At 41.3% G+C, this 20,049-nt stretch overlaps 1 protein-coding gene across 5 annotated transcripts in view; it reads left to right on the top strand.

Annotated features, from left to right (window-relative positions):
* Positions 1 to 1,256: 1,256 nt before the first annotated feature.
* FGFR2 (fibroblast growth factor receptor 2) overlaps positions 1,257 to 20,049 on the top strand; it is a 100,313-nt gene continuing 81,520 nt past the window's right edge. For 4 of the 5 annotated variants that reach the window (XM_025205887.1, XM_006025110.3, XM_006025111.3 and 1 more), the window contains exon 1: positions 1,341 to 1,515. In XM_025205887.1, the coding sequence (XP_025061672.1) occupies positions 1,341 to 1,515 (175 nt within the window). Of the gene's footprint in view, positions 1,516 to 20,049 lie in introns of all 5 variants that reach the window. The other variant, XM_006025109.3, reaches the window with a different exon arrangement.

The following is a 20,049-nucleotide window of genomic DNA, read 5'->3' as shown; positions in this document are numbered from 1 at the left end:
TACTACTGCCTTAGAAGTTTCAGCTGGGTCTTAATACAACTAAGATTAATCATTGACTAGGTCACACAGATCAGAATAATTGATGCATTTACTTGATTTATTCGTTCCCTGAGGTCTTTTGGTTTTTGAGGGGAAAAGAAGATTGTTTCTGGTCCAGTTGTTAAGCCATTCGGTGGTGGTGTTTTGATTCACATCTGGCATGCCATTGTAGTGATAGCCTAGTCCATTGTGATAACTGCACGTTTCTTTGGCACTAATGCTTTTCCCCAGTACATTATTACTTTAAAAAGTGTTTTCTTCATTGTTTTAAATTGCTAGTTTTAAGCATTGTGAAATAAACCTCCCCTAGGTCTGCACAATGTCCACTGATTTAACAGATTGCGGTAAATCTGATTTTGCATGTAAACTAATAAAAATGGGAGCTGATGTTGCTGTGTGATCTCTAGGAGAAGTGTAGTTCTATGGTAGTGCAAGAGTGATGATGTAGCTGTGACGGTCTAGATAGCAACTGCATAAGAGGCAAGGATTTCTTATTGGACCAACTGTGTAGTTGGGATACATTCAAAAGCTTTTCCAACTTTAAGGAGACCTGAGGAAGAATGTCTTGTAATGTAATTCTATAGCAGTCTTGATTCAGATTTTTATATTCTAAAAAAGTAGCGGAATTAACAAGTGCAGCTGCAAAAACTGAACCTTTTTAATCGTCCAGGACCTGCAAACATTTAAATTGCAGGAAAGTTAATATAGAAGAATGTTGTTACATAGGAGAGCTGGAATCCCTCAGATAATATAAATCACGAGACCCAGCTAACTGTAAACAATATTTCTCAACTTTGTGCTTTGTAGAAAATTAGTGGTTTATTTTAAAACTTAGCTGACCACACAACTGTCTGGGGGAAGGTCTGAGAAGCAATGCAAAATCTCTAAATATTCAAATAATAGCATAAATATAATTTGCATAAATCATGGTATTTTACAGCATTAAGAGTTACGTGTCCACACATGTGTGCGCCTTTGTTTTTTTTCTTACCAAGCTATATATTTTTCTGTGATTAAAATAGTTATCTAAACATGTGCTGAGAATTTTTTTGAAAACAAGGAGGCTTGCTTGTGCCTCAGGTGATGATGGAAACTCACTTACATTTTTCCTATGTTTTTGAAGCTGTTAAACTGCCCTTCCCCAGCCCAGGTTTTGGGAAGATTTTCAATTGATGTTCAAGATAATTTCACTGACGCTGCTAAATCTCTTTCCTCCCCACAGCAGCAGCAGTTCCGAGTGAGAAGGTGTTATCAAGGCTGAAGGCACAGCTTTCAGTCCATGCTTCTGTAGAGGAGTTCAGATGGGATTAAAGTCCACATGGAGATATGGAAAAGAACCAGGAACTTGCACTAAAAAGATGGTCAGCTGGGATTCGGCTTGCTTTATCTGCCTGGTGGTGGTCACCATGGCGGGACTTGCCCTAGCAAGACCATCATTCAATTTAGTTGTTGAAGATGCCACTTTGGAACCTGCAGGTAAGTCACCCAAGCAAGTTTCAGCTTCAAGAAGAGTTTATTTTCCAGATCTGAAGTATAATTGGATTAGCTTAATAGCTATGATAAATGTAAATCATCTGGCAAGTTTAGCTTAGAGTGATTTCATGTATTCTAAAGTGTCTCGTGATTGCATGTCTTGCAACTCTTATGCAGGTGAGTTAACTCAATGACTTCAGTGGGGACTATGCACCAACGTGTATAATGCTAACAAATTCTTGCACTGTGCAAGACCATACTGAATTTGTATGCATCTGTTAAACATTGCTGTTTTAAAAAACAAACATTTTTTTTAGAAGCAGGTATCTCCTTAATTATGTCTCTCGACAGTTCTTCAGGTACTTAAACCTAAAATATTTTTTCTAAATGCCATTCATTTTTCATCATTTTTGCTGACAGTTCTGAAGATCATTCTTTTTAGGGGATTACTCCCTATTTTGGATATTACTGGTCTTTGCTAAACTTCCCTTGTTGCCTTTAAAGCTGCAGCACAATCATTGCAGGCCTGAGTTGTAACTTCTAAACTACAGTGTTTATATCTAAGCAATGAAGATGCACATTGGTTAATTCTAATCAATGTGAGAACTAATGGAAATGTTTCTGTGGATTTATATAAAACATGTTTTACTAAGAACTAATGTTTTGAGCCTAAATCTGTCAGACTTTTAGAGAGACCTTTGAGCCAGATGTCACCAAATTGCTTTATTTATTGAATTTTAAGATGGTGTTTTTAATTGTACTATGTCTCTGTATTTAAGGATGGTTTTTATTATGTAGTACAGCATCCTCTCTGTCTCTCTAAGCAACTCAGTGGGGAATTGCCCTGTCAAAACAATCTTGTCAAAACAATTATACATGGAACATTTCTAAGCTACAAGCTTTCTATAGGAAATATGACTATTACCTGTTTTACTGTTTATATAAAAGAATACAGGTTTGTTTTTACTTTACACGTGTTAACAGAAAGCATACTGGTTTCTGCTTATCATGGCTAGCTATAGGTTTTTCTCAGCAAATTTCTAGAATCCCTTCCATGTAAATTCCTATTGATGATAAAGGGATTGATTACTTAGGTATAAGGAAGTCTCTTCCTACTGTCCATTCATGAAAAATGTTAATCTAGTGTTATAATATTAGTAGTCTGTCATCGGTAGAGATTATCAGTAGCAAAGTTATTCTCATATTACCGTCAGGATGTTGGAAAAAAAAAAGCCAAATTCTCATCACTACTTAATGAACTTGTTTGTTAATAGCCCACCTGGTGGGTTTTTGACTTCTTGGAGCCTAACAATAACAGGAATGATTCTGATTTCAGATCAGCAAGACCTCCTTGGTTTTAGGGTTGAAGCAGAAGGTATTTATGGTATTGCCAGGCAGACTGGTAGTAGCAGAGGGAAAAGATAAATATTATTCTTTCTCCAGGAAAGTGAAAAATGATTCTTCTGACCATAATTTGATAATCATGATTATTTTTAAATGTACAAGTTTAAAAGACATCACCTCCAAAATGAATATCCAATTAATGGCATCTATATCTTGTTAGAGTGTAAATTATAGAAAGGGAAACTTCTTCCCTGGGCAGGAAAGTTACTTGAAACCAGTTTCAGATGTGAGAGCACTGAATCATCATTACAAAGAGAAAATAGGGTTCCAAATTAATGGCATAAAGAGTTTTTATGTTGTAGAATAGAGGGAATTGCGGGATTTGGGAAATAACCTCCTGTATGTATTTTATTAACCTTGAAAAACACCAAGTTTTTGACACAATCATCTTCAGTGGGCTCCATCACTGCTCCCACCTCTTCTCCTCCCCCAGTCTCCCTCTGCCAAAAAAATCTTCACAGCAGAAGTTGACTTTTTATTTAAGACCCAATATCTTCCTGAATACATTTTTAGGGATAGAGCCTCAGCTGGTGAGAGTTGGATATAGCATCATGTATCAAAATCAGTGGAGCTGGGAGAGTATTTTAGCTGAGGAAGTCAGTAGAACTGTCACCATTAACATAAGCTGATGACCTGCCCTTTTGCAATAATATAGGAGCCCCAATATTTTCTTGGGGGGGGGTGGGGGGCTGTTTTGAGGTGTTTTATTCTTTTTTACCGCTCTTTTATTGCAATCTTAAGAGCACTCAGAAATGTTGTAGATACTTTGGGGGGGGGGGGGGCTGTTTTGAGGTGTTTTATTCTTTTTTACCGCTCTTTTATTGCAATCTTAAGAGCACTCAGAAATGTTGTAGATACTTTACACAACATAAAACAATCCTTGCCTTGAAGATTTTATGAGCTAAGATATCTCGCGCACTTAGATGTGTGGTTTTTTATTCATTTAAATTGTAAAACAAAATCTTTTAATGGTAGCATAGTAAGGAAGGGCTGCGGGGTGGGAAGCTATTCTGGTCTTTTTGCTAAATATGCCTTTAGGAACCTTTGCAAATGTGTTGTGTACAATGCCTGCTTAAATAGCTACTTTAGCACGGGGAATATTTATCCTTTAGAGCAGTCACTCACCTTCATAGGTTTATATATAGTATGTATAATAAGTGCAAGGCATCCAAGTATTTGTTCTTTTTTTGAAGTAAAGTGAGTCATTTGATGCTGATCTTAGTCTGGATTCATAAAACAAGTGACTTACTGGAGACCAGCATCGGCTCTATGGCCATTAGGCATTACTGCAAAATGTGTTTAAAAATACTCGGGAGACTACATGTATGGTAAGCAAGCCATTGTGTATTGTGGCATCAAGTTTGGTGCTATGCTTACTTAGAGAGTGGTATTGTGCAGAATCATAGGGCACTGATAGATGTGACAGTTTGTTGCACAGTCGGCCCTTGCAAGTGCTCTGTGGCTGTGGACTGACAGAAGTGCACAGCTGTAGAGCTTTTTAAAAATGCCCGATCCAGTGACAGTCTGAACCCTCATTATATGAAGTTTCAGATGAAAGCGCTCCAAAGCAGAGCACCTTCATTAACGTCTGTCAGCATGGCTGGGAGCAGGGCTCGGCTGACACAGCTGAACTCTGCTCCTGGTGCTGTTTTCAGAATTGGGGAGGAGGAAGGGAGTGGAGGGAGCTCATCCTGTGGGTTTCCCAACCAGTGTTGGAGGGTGGGGCAGGTGGATTGGAGCCTTTTCCCGAGCCCGGGGGGGGCGGGGGTCCAATCCACTTCTCCCACCCTCCAGGTCCCACCCTCTAGCACTGGCTGGGCAACCCCCAGAACGAGCTCCCTTGGCTCCCTTCCCGGTTCCCATTCTGAAGACAGCACCAGGGCTTGGAAGGAGGAGAGGCAGGGCTAGGGCGAGAGCGGCTACAGCAATGCAGCCACTCTAAACTACAGCTCATCTCTCCATCCCCAAGACTCAACAGTGAACATCTCTTGGGTCCCATAGTGCTAGTTGTTCAGTTTGCTACCATGACTTGTCCTGTAAGAACTGTCCATTAGCAGACGTAGCAGGAAGAGTTTATAGACTCAGTATTAAGGCTGCAGATTTATACCTAGCCCTAGATGTTCCATTTTTGACTCTCTTTGGAGAAGGGAGAATAAAATAATTTCCTCTTTTGGGTTATTGCGCTCTTCAGTAAGTGCTTATTCAACCATAGGATGGAGCCTTGTTTTCCCTGGATGTCCACTCTAATGCAATTCTTTGATTATAGCCAACCCTTAAAATATAGAGGGCTTTGACTGTATGCGTAGACCGAAAGGTTACTTTGTCAACTGAATAATTAGTTTGGACACACACTTGACCTTCTCTTGCCCTATTTGTCTGTGCTAAATCCAGCAGGCTAACTAGAACCCTCTACATAGTGGCTTGCTACTTTGTCCTGTGCTTCGTTCACAGACTTGCACCCTTTTCTCTCCCAGTCTAATCTAAGGTCTCTGAAAGGGGCAATCTAATGCTGTACCCTATAAAAACACAACCGTTTAAAATTAGTCCTAAATGTGTATTCATTAGTTTTAAAAGGAGCAACAGGTTATGTAAGCTGTTCAAGTGGGTGCTGTCTATTTACACACATGCACAAGTGTCACTTGATATTTAATTCAGTAACAGCTATTCGTGGAGGTAAATAAAAGCTTGTTCAATTAAATACCGAGGACAATTCGTTAATATTTGTAAAACATTTCATAATCCATGGACAAAGAGCTGTGTTTAAAGGTTAATGTCACGTGATTATCAAAATCTAGTCATGCTTTCAATCATATACACAGTCTAGTCAAAGAAAGAGTTCTGTTAATCCCTGCTCACCGGCCTGAAAGATCTTGTGAGCTATGTATTTGCAGTTGGTCATGACCTAGTTGTGACTCCCACTCCCATTTTATAATTGCTAAGGGGCTTGAAGCACCAGAATCCTCCTTTTAGCTCCCCTAAAAATAGAGCAAAGGAAATTGATGGGGATTCCTATACATTCCTTTATTAAGTGGTTATTGAACAAGCCAGCAGCCCCACTGAACCTGCTATTTCATTGCCACTTTTAGATCTTTGAAGCAGTAGTTGTAACATTTTTCTCTGAGCTGTATTAAAACTCAAAGAAACTTACTTGAACTGCTACAAAGATTTTTTGCTGTCCACCAGGAAGAGAAAATTCACATCAGTTGTCACGATGAGGGATTGCAGTGCAATGTATCCCCATTTGGCCTGTACTCTTTGTAAAAGGGAAGGCACTGTAGTTATCAGAATGAAAGCTTTTTGGTTTGATCTAATTCTGAGCCATTTGCAGTCAACGTTTTGAACCTTGAGGTTGGTTAATGTTGAAGGCTTAAACTGGTAGCAGAAGTTATGGGGGTTTTTTGATCATGGCTTCAAAAAGAGTTGGAAGCTGAAGTAAGAAACATTTAAGTTGAAATGAGGATGAAAAATGTTTTAACAATGGGGATTTAACCACTGGAACTGATTATGAAGGCACATGGTTGTCCAGCAAAATAGTTGGATGTCTTTTCAGTACAATCATAAGTCTTTAGCCCAGTGTAAAGAACTAGTGAATGAAGTTCTGTGGTGTTATGGAAGAGGATGATCTGGACGATCATAAGGGATCAATTTGGATTTAAGAATCTATGAGCATTTAGCTTGAGCAAGGCTTAAATCTACAGGCTGTTGTTAACTGTGTATATAATATGTGCATGTTTTATTATTATTACTGTTATAAAGATCAGCTATAAAGAGATATTATAACTTTAACACATCTGCTCTTTTCACTTATGTGAAAATATCAGAAGAAATTACACATTCATAGTTGTTTTGCCACATTTTAAATCCCAATCTAGTTTATATATCATTTCTGGCTTTTTTTCCCCAAATTTGCTGAGTTCTATTTTTTAACTACTTGTATGTCTTAAAAGGGAAAATAAAACTAATTATTTACAGTTTTCAAAATTTTCAAAATAGTTACTCCTGGGCAGAGAACTTTATAACTAAATTTCAGCCTGTAGTAACATTTTACTGGCAAGTAACAAACTCATGAAAACTGAAATTTGCTGCTTACATTTACTGTGAAAATATTTACACAGGTGTATCTATGTCAGGTTGTAGTATATACAAGACAACAAGCTATTTTAGCAGAGAAATAATAAATAGAGTAGCCCTTAACAAATAGCTTTCTATATCCAGCTTTCCAACTGCAGTACGAATAGTTTGATCACCTTCCTTTTATGCAAATAAACATAGAGATTAATATTTTCCTAAAATAAATATTTAGCTTGGAAACAGATGGAGATGTGAAGATGATTGTTAACTGTACATTTTCTGTATTGTTAGGAGAGTAAAATTCCTCCTGGGGAATCACAGATTTTTAAGGGTTAAATTTTTTTTAAAGGCTTCAAGTTTTAAATTGTGGGAATCTTCCTTGGAAGCTGTAAATCTCCCTAACTATGTGAGATCAGCTGTTCAAAAGAGGCAGCACCAATTCAGGCAAGTTAGACTGTCTCCATATTCAAAGTTGGAATGGGTTAAATGAAAGAGATTATTTTAAAATCAGTTTATAAAATCTTTATGTAACCTACATGTAGAGACTTTCAGTTTGGTTTTATATGAAAAATGTATGTTTACTTGGCCAACTATGATTTTTTTACTGCATTAAACTAAATCAGTGTAGGTGTGACCTTAAACCTATTGAAGTCCATGAAAAGATTCTTATTCAGTGGGCTTTGGTGCTAATACTTAAAGTATATGTTAATTAAAAATAATTAATAGTGCCTATGTGATCTTTTCATCATTTGCATTAATTGCTTTATTTTAAAACTCCTCTGAAGTTAAAACTTTGAATGTGGACAAGGCATAAATAAAGACCCAAGTTTCAAATGTTTGGCACCCAGCACATCCCATCATGGCGGTCAAATGCATACCCGGTGAGTTGAGCTTGCCTGAAAACACCACTCTGTTTCAGTTGGAATATATTTCCATACCATTGAACTATTCTGTGCATTTAATATTACATGACAGTTAGGTACAAATATTACCCTCATTGCACGTTAAGCGCATACAGAAAGCGTTTTACAGCTGTAACAGAACAGACGTTCACAGCTTGCAAAGCACTTCAAAAATGGCAGATCCCACTCTTAAGTTAACCCTGAATGGATGTGGTATCAAATTAAAGTGCTTTATTGAACGTCGGTACCACATCCCACTGTGAGTCAAGGTAGGTTGCATTCCCCTGGCATGTGACCTCGGCCAAGTGCCAAGCTGCCTCGGCTGGTGTTTGTCTGCTCTGGGTGAACACCAGCCCAGCCTCCTTCCCAGGCTGTCACAAAATGGAGTCAGAACGGGCTGTCTCCTCTCTGTATGGTGAGATGGGGGTGGGGGACTGGAGCCCCTGTGCCATGCAGGCCCCGCTCAGATTGCTGGGTCAGGTCCTGGGGGGGAGGCCAGGCTCGGTCTGTGCAGCAGGGGGGCTCCCTTCCCTGTGCACCAGCCTCTTGACATGGGGCTGCCCAGCCCAGCTTTTCCCCACACCAGAAACTGCTGGGGAAAAGGGAGCCCCCTGCCACGTGGACCCAACTCAACTCCTGCCCCCAAGACCTGACCCAACAATTGGGGGGGGGCATATGGCATGCCCCCCCAGCTGCTGTTGACAGTCACCAGTTTGCTGCAGGGCAGGACTATGGGGAGGGGCCACTCCAGCAGCCTCGTGGGTGTCATGTGAGAGCTCCCCCGAGCTGCTGGCCGTGGCCAGTAAGGGCAGGGTCGGAGCTCTTTCCACCGAATATCTAACGTCTGGTCAGTTTACTCGTACTCTAATTTATAGTGCTTTAAGTAAAGTGTGATAGAGCGCTTCCACCAGGTGCTTTCTGAATGTCTGTACTTAGCCTAAGTGCTTGCAGCTTAGGTCCTTCATTGGGAAAGTGAGAATTGCAAAATTATGTGCTAACATTAAGAATGGGAGAATCCTGTCAATATTTCATTGTGAAAAATGTTAATACATCACTCGCATTTTAACCACACTTCTCCTAAACCCCTTTAGCAAATAAAGTCTTAATTTAGGGCCTAGTTTTTGCTGGGAATAGCTTCTAATATCACAGTACTCTCATTGACGAAGTGTTTAAAGGAATGGGCTTTTTTGGGTAGTGTCTCCCACAGACTGTTAGATGTATTAAGGGATGTTTGCGAGGGGTACACTGAGTGGGACACACTAACTGACTACAGCGATTCTTCCTTCAGCCATCATACACTTTATTTTAATTGCTTTTCTAAATAATTATTGAGCTCCATTAGTAAACTTTAGGGAAGCCCTGAAAACCTGGGAGTTTTGAAATTTGACCTGCTTTAATTTTCTTCATCACGTATTCAGAAACCCCATATAATTATTAATGCTTTTCTTTCCTTTTTCCAAAGCCAATGGTTTACTACAGTTCTGACTGCTAAATGATTTCTCACCATCTAGCTTAGTATTCAATAAGAAACTTTACAATGACAAGTCAGTATGTTTGTATAACAGAAAAATACTTTTGGCAAAGAAACAGGTTCTGCTCGACTGCTAAGACACAGTACGTAGTGAAATACATTATAGTACAGGGGTCGGCAACATTTTAGGACAGTGCCAAAAACACCTGCAAGCTCAGCTTGTAAGAAGTTGGTGTGCCAGGAACAGATGGCAAGAGAGCTGCGAGGGGCCCAATCCTTGTGGCACCGCAGCCCTGGCCTCTTCCGTCCCATCTGCCCCAAGGTGCACGTGCCAAGCAAAATGCCTTCGCGTGCCACACTCTGGCACCTATGCCAGGGGTTGCCTACCCCCGCTATAGTATCTTACATGGTAAATTTTTGTGATACAGAGAAAACCAATTTGGTTATATTGTCTATAAAATGGTGGACAGAAGTTTCTGTTTTGCTGGTGGAAGTAGTAGATACGGTTGGTGGAAAGGCAGCAGAAAGAAGGAGCTTGTGCTTATATGGGACTTGTGCTTGTTTGTGATTTTCTTATTCAGTGTCCACATTGCAATGCTTAATTAACGGAAAGCAATTTAATTTATGGTGCTTAATGCTACTTATGCTGCTTGAGGCCACTTGCATTGTTTTGAGAAATCCTTTTACATCTATGCTTTTATTTTGAGCAGCTCTTGAACACAGTCCTGTTAAAAAGTAGGCAAAAATCTTCTTGCTTAGGTTCTGGATCACCAATGTGCCCATAGGTAGGTTACACAAATATTTGATGATCTTCACTCATCACTGAAGTACAGACCTTTCTTTTGTATGTGCAGGTGATATACACAGCTTCTTACATTAGCAGCTCAGAAAAACTGGAGCAGCTTTCCATTTATATTGCCAGCCTTCTAGGAGACGTTGCTGGAATAAGAAATGGTTGATATTTATTTATGTTAAAGAAACACTTGTGGTTCTTGCACGATTCTGGACAATCAGGTTGTGCAGATAACTAGCCTAGGTAAATGCTGATCTTGTTCTACTGGTCCTCCCTACTCCTGGGATCCATTTTGTGTCACTCTCACTGCTCTGAAATTAGGTCTCGTTTGAGAGCTACACAGATCTAGTCCTGCAAACTGTGCTAGGCTTTGCATAGGTGAAAGGGTCTGACCATACATAGCACATGGCTCTATGTTCTCTAGAGCAGGGCCTATGTCTTCCTGTGTGTTAATACAGTTTTTGGCACTGTGGGGCCCTAAGTATTGCATGTATACTAATAATGTTATAGATAAATGTGGGAGAGTTGTTTGGTTTTAGTCACGATTAACCAAAGTGGTTAAACTTAGCTAGGAGCCTGTGTATCGGGAAAGTGAATACTTGGAAGACTCAACCCATCTTTGACTAAAAGGAGAAATGGCTCAGGTGAAGAGGCTTCAGCTGATATTTAGCGCTGATATCTGGAGAAATGTCATTCAAGTGAATGAGTTGGATTTAGGTCAGAATTTAGCCCACTGTTTTTGAAAAGTCTGTCAGTCCTTGGACTGGGTAGACTAAATAGTGTTAGTAATTAAATGCACTCTCAGCCTGATGATCTGTTCATAATATTTGGGGCAGACTGAAATGAGAGGATATTCCATCCATTTAAGTAGAGAAATACAGTAACGTGGGTTTTTTTTAAGTGTAAGATTTTTCAAAAGATTTTGAAGGAGTTATTGGCACCCAATTCTAGTGATTTGTGTAAATCCTACCTAAGGCATTGAAGAGAGAGATTATTTTGCAGAGAAAATAGTGCCTAGGCAGAGTAGGATGTCTGGATGAACTGGTGAAAAATAAGTGTGTTACTATACTCATGTAAATGGAGGATCTCACACAAATGTCTTGTTAACGGAGAACCTGAGTAGGGGCCTTGTGGGACCAGAGATAACACTTAACATGACATCATGTGATGTCTAATCATAAAATAGGAAACTATCCCCATTGTCTCTTCATAGTGATGGTTCCAACTACTGCCTCGAGTAAGACTGGAAGAAAGGTTTAATTCCATTTATATACATATTATGAAATGGGAGATGGAGGTGTCTTCCTCAGTCTTTCAGTTGGAAATGGAGGATCAAAAATGAAGCTGCAGTTTGGAACGTGTTGTCAGCTGGTTGAGATGTTTCATAATATTTTGGATGCTTAATCAAATAGACCCACCCTTCCTGTCTCCCCTTCCCTGCTCCCCCCAGTCATGTCTCTTGCACAGTGTTTCTCAAGCGAACAAGTAGGAGCAGGTGGCTAAATCATTTATGGGTCATGCACAAAACATTCCATGTAGGAGCAATAAAGAATTGAAGTTTGGCTGCTCTGCGTATCTTTTCCTTTCTTCACAAGATGCGTGCGTTTCATTTAAAACAAATTGTTGCACTCCTGATTGCAGAAAGGGATGAGGCCGTACTGTACTGTTGCATTTTGTATTGTGTACAAGGCCCTACTGTAATAAACTTCAAACTTTGTTCAGATTTTATGGGATTACAAACAAATTTACCACATCCATAAAGCAGTTTCCAGCTGTATGTTGCTGGCAGGGAGGCTAACAACCTACTACTGTGCCCAACTAGTAAAATGACTGTGCTCAGGGGCGGTGTGTGGGAGCTAAATGTTTTGGGTTTGAATCCTGCCGATGTCCTGTAGTTGGTCACCATCTTTTCAATATAATTAAAGGTTGCATAACAAAGTAAGTTGAGGCACCTGGCATGGGTTTTCAATCCTTTTTTTCTGAGACGGGGTAATAGTGCTGCCTTGTGGCCTTTCTTGCATATAGTATGATAACACCTTTGGGGGCTCTTTCCCATAAAAGAATGAGGGTGTGAGGCAGCATAACATCATGTGCTACAGTCTTTAAAAATGGCTGTAACCATAGAGAGGGAAACGCTGAAGGGCAATCCCAGCAGCAGCAGCAGGTGGCCTTGCTAATCTTATTGCTTCTTATTCTGAATTTGGCATGCTCCGAGTCTTCCCCTGCTATGCCTTCTACAAACAGAGTGCACAGCAAACCCCAGGAGCATGTAAAAACTCAGCATTTTTGCATGTATTGTGCAGTCTTGCAGGTATAACACTAGGCCTGCAACTGTGACCCTATAGTAAGGCTGTTTCTACTGAAGTAGGATGGAATAGACAGTTGTACAAATTATGCTGGGTAAAATGTTCGATCCTTGTGAAACACCTGAACAAGGAAGCTTTTTCATAGGAGACCAGTGCAGTGATTCAGGGAATTGGAATCTCTCACCTTTCAGACCAGAGGCAGGGCTTCAAATACCCAAAGAGATGCTTTTCAGCCATCGGAACAGTCCCTGTAATAGTCCTGGTAGGTAGGATTTCTTGGTAGAAGATCTATACAGTCCGAGGACCTGCTGGTCCACACTGCTTCCACAATCCTGCATCTTCCAAAGCCTACAGGAGTGGGTGCAGTGCTGCATGCATCCCCTATGCATCACTCCTGCTAAGTACAGACATTCAAAAAGCCTGACCCTGAATTGATTCAATCTTTGCAGGTTAGTGTAACCTGTGTAACCTTTGCAAGTGAATAGATGTTCACTTTTGATTCCAGAAAAGCATCCACGTGCCTGCAGTGGCTCAGGCTAGAAGTCGGGGTGGGGGGTGCTATAGCGAGCCTCCCTTCTGTTCCGCAGCAGCTGCAAGGCTGGAGGGAAGCTGACCTGGGGGGTGGCATGGCCTGGCCCTGGCAGGCTGTTGAGTATCTTTGGGGAGGAGTTTAAACCCCCCCATCCTGGCCTGCAAGGACCCCAGCCAGGGTGTGCCTGGAGGGGGAAGGGGAAGGCACCCCTTGCCAGGTTTGTCCTCAAGGGGGGGTGACATGGCCAGACACTGGCCAGGGCAGCGGCTCAGGTGAAGTGGGGGAGGGAGCCCTCATCTCCCCTCTCTCCCACTGGCATGGGGACCCCAGCTGGGGTCTGCCTGGTTCCCTCCCCCTCCCCCCCTTCTCATGCAGCAGGGGGCATGAAGTCATGCCCCTGCTGCGTGAGCGACCAGCAGAGTGAAAAGATTGGCAGACTTCAGGTGGGGCCCCTGTGCCAGGTAGGTCAGACATGGGGTTTAATCCTCCTCTGCTCCCCCCTTTGCCTGAGGCTGCTGCCCAGGTGGGCTCTGGCCATGCCCCCTGCTGCTAGAGTGGTGATCAGGGGGGGGAAGCTGGGCAGACCTGCGCTGGTGCATGGGGACCCCAGCTGGGGTCTGCCTGGTTCCCTCCCCCTCCCCCCCTTCTCATGCAGCAGGGGGCATGGCTGGAGCCAGCCCAGGCAGCTGCTGTTAATCCCTCTGTCTTCTCTCTCCCCCCACCCCTGTTTGCCTGAGGCTGCTGCCCAGGTGGGCTCTGGCCATGCCCCCTGCTGCTAGAGTGGTGATCAGGGGGGGGAAGCTGGGCAGACCTGCGCTGGTGTCCCATGTGGGTGGGAGAGGGGAGGCAGGGGGATTTAATCCACCTCCCTCCCCTTAAGTCCGCTGGCCCATGCCCCCTGCCCCCTCCACTTCAGCAGGGAAAAGTCTAGCAGGGGCTGTTAGCCAGCCCTCACTGCTCCGGCTAGGGAACGGAGAGGCAGGGCCAACCCTACTCTGCTCAAGCAGACAGCCCAGCCCCGCCTAGGACTGCAAAGCATGCTGGGATGCTGGAGGACTCTGATTTAACTTGAACTAGGAAGGGGTCTGGGACAGAAGTTCTATAAATCAGTTTGACCTGAATCAATTCAACCAGGTTTATCTTAAACCAGTTTTTGAAAACTTTAATCAGTTTATGTCTATCTTCTGTCCCTAGCCATATACTTCAAAGAGCTATGAAGTCACCATGCATGCTCTTTTTGTTTCCTTGGTCAGGGGAAAGTTTTAAAAAAAATTTCTTTCCCTCCTCCAGTGAGACGAAAAGCATGACACTCACACATTATGAATAAGGGTACTTGGTTATCGGATCATTTCCAAAAACTGCAGTTGGTTGTTTAAATGCTCTGTTCTACCAGGCATGATCCATATCCTGGTATTTCTAGCCAAGATTCAATATTGCTGAGAGTAGTTACTTACCTACAGGAAAATGCAGCATTAGCACTTTTTTATTAATAACAATTTTCCAGCCAGTATTATTTGAGGTAGAGAGTGTTGCATAGATTCATTTTTTGTGAAGTTTCCCTCCTTTCAACTGATGGAACTCTTTACTATTCCCTCAGAATTATTATTTCTTTGATGCTTAGGAAAACAAGTCAGGAGTGTAATATTTTCCCTTTCCCATGATGACATTGGCAAGTATTTCTTCTGAAGGAGATTAATTTTTTTTCCACTGTGTTAATATATGTAGTATGTGATAGAAGATGACATGGTCCTGTATGCCCATACTGTAACTATTTGCTGTTGCTGTAAATTATGTACTCATTAGGTTCTGGGTGTGTAGGATATAGGATAATTTAGCATCTTCTGCAAATTTTGACTTATAAGGCAAAATAATACACTCTCTCTCTCTCTCTCTCTATATATATATATATATATATATATGTGTGTGTGTGTGTGTGTGTGTGTATATGTATATATAAATTTAAAATATATATAATTTTTTTTCTCATCCTACTGTTTTCATCTTACCTCATCTGTTGATAAATCATCAGATGAAGTACCCACTTCCTTTCAGAATAAGAATAGTAGCACTAAGGAAGATGTCAGGGGAAAATATCCTTCAATATATTTGGGAGTCTGCCTTCTAACACTTTGTAAAAGTTTCTGTGTTTTGAAGTACAGCAGCGTATGTAATTTTGTGCAGCAGCCTCCATAAAAGATTGAGCGAGAACTAGACTTTGTGAGGCTTTTCTGCCTGTAATTATTGTAGTTAAGTGCAGTTTCCACTCTTTGTTGCTGTTTCTTTGGCAAACATTTAGAAAAAGGATAATTCTTCTGATGATTTGATATTTGTAGAGAAAATAATGGTGCTAACACTTTCCTGAGGCACTCTTGACAGCAGAGAGTTGTTTGTGTTCCCAGACGATGCTTATAAGGGATTGAGATGTGAAGTATTGCATCAGAACAGCAGGAGGCATCTTAGTTATGCCTGACCTGGCATTTGGAAGAGATTGGGATATAAATGAAGAGTAGATGGTTGAAGTTTAGTAGATAAAGCTGAAAGGATTCTGGTAGTTTTGGGGAAAGTAAGTGGATAGAATATGCCCAATCTTCCTTCTCTTTACATGGGGTCTGCTCACTCTTTGTGACCTGTGTTTGAAGTCTAAGGCGCAGGAGGGTCCCTGGGTTATGTTGATCAGATGGCAGCAATGATTGGAAATGCCCTTTTTCTTCTGTGACCGTTCCTTTTGGATCTATAATTTTCTACTTTAAGCCATAATGGGGCATGTTTTGACAGGATACAGTGGGTCATGCTGGAAATCAGTCCATCAGGTTGGTGGATATAGCAGTGGCCACCTTAGTAAATGTTACTTTCCTGGGTGGATGGGCAGGACATGGCGCCCAAACTCTTTTATCCATAGTGGCTGTCAGTTGGTGCCCTACAGCCCCATCCCCCTCCCCCCCCACCCCCGCAGGGGTAGGTGGGCTATGCTTGGCTCAAGCTGTCAGCTCTAGCCAAGCAGGGAGGTATGCTCTGGCGCCCCCCAGCTTCTGGCCTGGGCCACTGCAGGCATATGGCTGCATTTCCAGAATCAAAAGTGAATGTCTGTTCACTTGCTTATTGGTTCAATCTACACAGCTTAGACTAACCCAGGAAGACTGAATCAGTTCAGCCTCAGACTTTTTGATTGTGTACGTAGCCTAGTTGTTTCGTTGTTCATGAAGCCTTTGGAGAGAGAGAAGCCTTTTGGGGGAAATGGTTTTGTGCGAGTCTTGTGGATATCTTTGTTGGCGTTAGGTATTAGCTATTTGGCTCTGTAATTTAGTATCTGATGTGCCTACAGTCTTAAGATATGCAGCTTTTCATTAATATTTTCATAAATTGAGAATAATGCTAATAAATTAAGAAAAATGTTAATCTTTTAAAAATGGTATCCTTAAGTAGAAACACACTTAGGGATATAGTTAAGCATCTTACAGTTATATAAAATAGAACTTTAGAAATGTTCACAGTCCTCACATCCGGCCATTTGGCTCTTAAGCAAAGAGTGTTTCTATTTACTATCTGTTTTGGATGGTGTAAGCCAGTGAAATAGCTCGCTGTGGTACCCTGGGGTGCCTTGAGATCCTTTCAAGGGTGCTGTGCAATGTTAATACTGGTAGGTGGGTAAACATGATTTACAAGATAAACCCAGAGATTTCACATAGTGTTAAAAACATTCTGTCCTGTTGTTTTTCTGAGTTCTTTGCAACAGTAGGATAGCTATGTATTTTAATTTTTTAAAATTAATTACATAATTTTAGTAGCCGAATTTTAATATAAATAGCCTTATGCCAGAACTTCCTCTCGCACACAAATATTTATCAGTTTCTGATGAAGAAGTGGGCATGATGGAGTTTGTGGCCATAAAAATAGGAAATAATTAAGAGTTGCAGCTCTGATAGGTTTCCTTTTTCACTTAAATTAAATTAAGCACAGGCTCTTATTTTAATTTAATCCCACCCAAATTGTGACTATGTGAACGAATGAAAACTGAGAGCTGGCATTTTCTGAGGGGTGCGTTGAGCCAAAAAAGGTTGCGAGCCACTGGCATAAACCATGCTGAGAGACTGAGTGAGGTGAAGGAGAAACCCCAGTCTGTCTGTTTAATGTTTATCTCTTGACAGGCCCAGTTTTGCAAGGCAGTGTTGTACAGTACCTCCACCTCTGAAATCATAAATATGCTTAGATGAAGACATTGCTTTCATCTCTGGCATCAAATACTGTTGTAACTAAGGGTAGACGGTTTGTGCTAACATACAGGAGAAGGGAATTTTTTCAAGAACTAAAAATGTTAACAGAACTGAACACACACATTTTTTAAAGCAAAAAGACATGTTTGTCACATCGCTTAATGCACCTCTGGAGCTGCCCTGATATGGTAGTGGTAAGTCTGACGCAAGACCCTGACTAGGAGAGAAATACTGACATAACCGTGTCTGCCTTGCCAAGCTGGTTACAGTAAACGGGCAATTAGCAAACTTGCTGTTACAGACCAAATTTGGCCTCAAAGATGCAGAGCTGTGGAGGAGGGAGTTAGTAAGGCTTGCTGCTCTAGCGGGGGAGAGAAGCATAGCTGCTATGTCACTATTTGCAAATTTGGTCGGTTCTGTGTGAAGGTAATGGTTTGTGGCCCTGCCTCTCCCCCATAACCCCATCTGCGACCCCTAATATCTAGTACTCTGAAGCAGCCCTTATGTGTGGAGAAACAAAAGGCTACAGTTGAGGCAAATCCCATCAAAGAGGCATGGGAGAAACCAGGTATATGAGCAGCCTCATCTGTCTTGCAAATTTGCATTAGGTGGGATTTGGGGAAAAGCCACAATATGAGCTGAAGGGCTCACTTTAACTAGGTTGGGCAACAGTGTGTGAGTGCAACTTTTGGCCCTATTTTCTTGGCCATCAATCTCATCTGAATGTAAAAATGTTCATTGACTGGGTGCTGAGTGCTGGGGAGGGGTTAATTTGGTCAAGTAAGGTAGTTTAGAGGTTGGCTGGAACCTTTACCAGTTTCAACTTGCAGACCTTTCACTGTGAAACTCTTGGACAGGATAACGCTTCGATATCCCACCTGTTCTCTGTTTGTATTTGGGCACTGTTTCAAAACTCACATTGGAAAAGTTTATAGGCAAACGTTATAAAAAGTGACAGTCTTAAGTGCTGCTATATTCTAGTTTGGCAACACAAAGCCTTACCTGAAATAACTCACTATTTCCAAACATTACTTCATTATTTCATGACAACCCTCCATGCTGTTATCTTTCTGCAGATGATATTCTTAATAAGAGAGAGATGCATGAGGTCCAGCTCAATATTTGAGCAGTCTGTTATTTCCTTGGTTTACTAGTCATTTTCCTTTTAAAGCTGTTGTTAAAATTGGACTTTTATTTTTGTGTTGACAGATTCCATCTATATTTTACGTTAGTAATTTCAAAAGGACCATAGCTAGGGATGGATTCCAAATATGGTTCATCTTTGATCACAGCATGAGCAATCTACTGGATCCAGAAATTTCTGTCCGTTTGCTTTTGGGGCTATTAAGTAAAAGCCCCATTTAATAAAGGGAAGGGAGTTTGAAGAATGCTATCTTCACCCATGCTGGTATTTTAAAAATGTATATAAAGTCAGTTTTAAAGACCTCTGTGAATTGTTGGCACAGAATAAACTGTAAAAGAAATGTATTTCTGCTAGTACTGTGCAGTGGGGCCTTCACAGCAAACTCTTTGACTCCTTTAAAGTATATGGGTATATTGTTTATTTTTAAATGTCACACATTTTTTGGGGAGGGGCATGAGGCTTTTAGATACAGGTGGTGTTATTTATTTTCTTGTATTAACCCTTTATTGATACAAAACATATGGAGAAATAACTTGTGCTCCATCCAGAGCTTTTTTAACCACAATATCTGGCACACAGAACAACTCCAAATTCGAAATCAGAATAGCACTATATGATTTTATGAAGTGTTAATGTTTCTAAAAATGCTATCTTAAAGGTCTTGCCTAGAAAACTCTATACTAAACTGAGCATCATTTTATTTTACAAAAATCTTGTTGTGGGAGTACCAAAAGTGGAGGCAAAGTTGTGGTGAGGAACATTTTGTGCTCGGAAAAAGTTGTGAAGGATGTTGGGCTTGCTTTCATGGAGGAAAATCCTGCAGACCCTTTTGTCCTTAGTTCAGGCAAACTGCCTGTGGAAATCCATGGATTTACGCCTCTCTAAAATATATGTAAGGGAGAGGAGAATCATGACCCATAGGCTTTAAGTCTTTTGGTATAATACAGTGGTGGGCAATTATTTTGGGCAGAGGGCTGCTTACTGAGTTTTGGCAAGCCATTGAGGGCCACATGACAGGCAGCCCAGGGCAGATTAATATTAATTTTGTAAAGTTTTTAGGGGCCTCGCAGGCCAGATAAAATGGCCTGGTGGGCCGCATCTGGCCTTCAGGCTGCATTTTGCCCACCCCTGGTATAGTATGGTATTTAAATGCAGGACAGTGTCAGGTTGTTTTACCAATGCGTGTTTTGGCAGAGTGGCAGTGCAGCAAGTCTCCATCATTGACCAGTTCAAATTTTGTATTAGCCTCTTGTAGAGAAGACTTGGATACACAAGGAAAATGCCGTGTCTTGAGGATGAGGGCATCTGCCTCAGGACTCAAGAAAATTTTTTCAGGCTTTGTCCCTTCTTTTACTTCCTACTCCATTCTTGGGAAAGGAAAAATAAAAAAGGGATGGGAGACCATGACATCTCCAGGAAAGAATCTCTATGGGGCCCAGCTCTATATCGAGTCCTCCTTGCTGCTGCTGAGGGCCTAGGACTTTGTGGGTTTTAAACTCTGCTGCATTTGTTGCTGCAAAAGGAATCGGTCCCAAGTGCGAGAACTCACTGAGATAGCCAAGAGAGATTCACAGACTTCTTTGTGGGTTTCTCCTCTTTTTGACCATAGCAGCTATGGAGAAATTACATTTTTAAAACAAATTTGTTTGAGGCAAGTTGCTATTAAGATTCTTGAGTGGCTTTTCCCAGTAAGCGAACTGATG

The sequence above is a fragment of the Alligator sinensis genome, unplaced genomic scaffold (assembly GCF_000455745.1).
Source record: "Alligator sinensis unplaced genomic scaffold, ASM45574v1 scaffold28_1, whole genome shotgun sequence".
In the NCBI taxonomy this organism is placed as follows: domain Eukaryota; kingdom Metazoa; phylum Chordata; order Crocodylia; family Alligatoridae; genus Alligator; species Alligator sinensis.
This window is presented reverse-complemented; position numbering and strand designations above follow the sequence as displayed.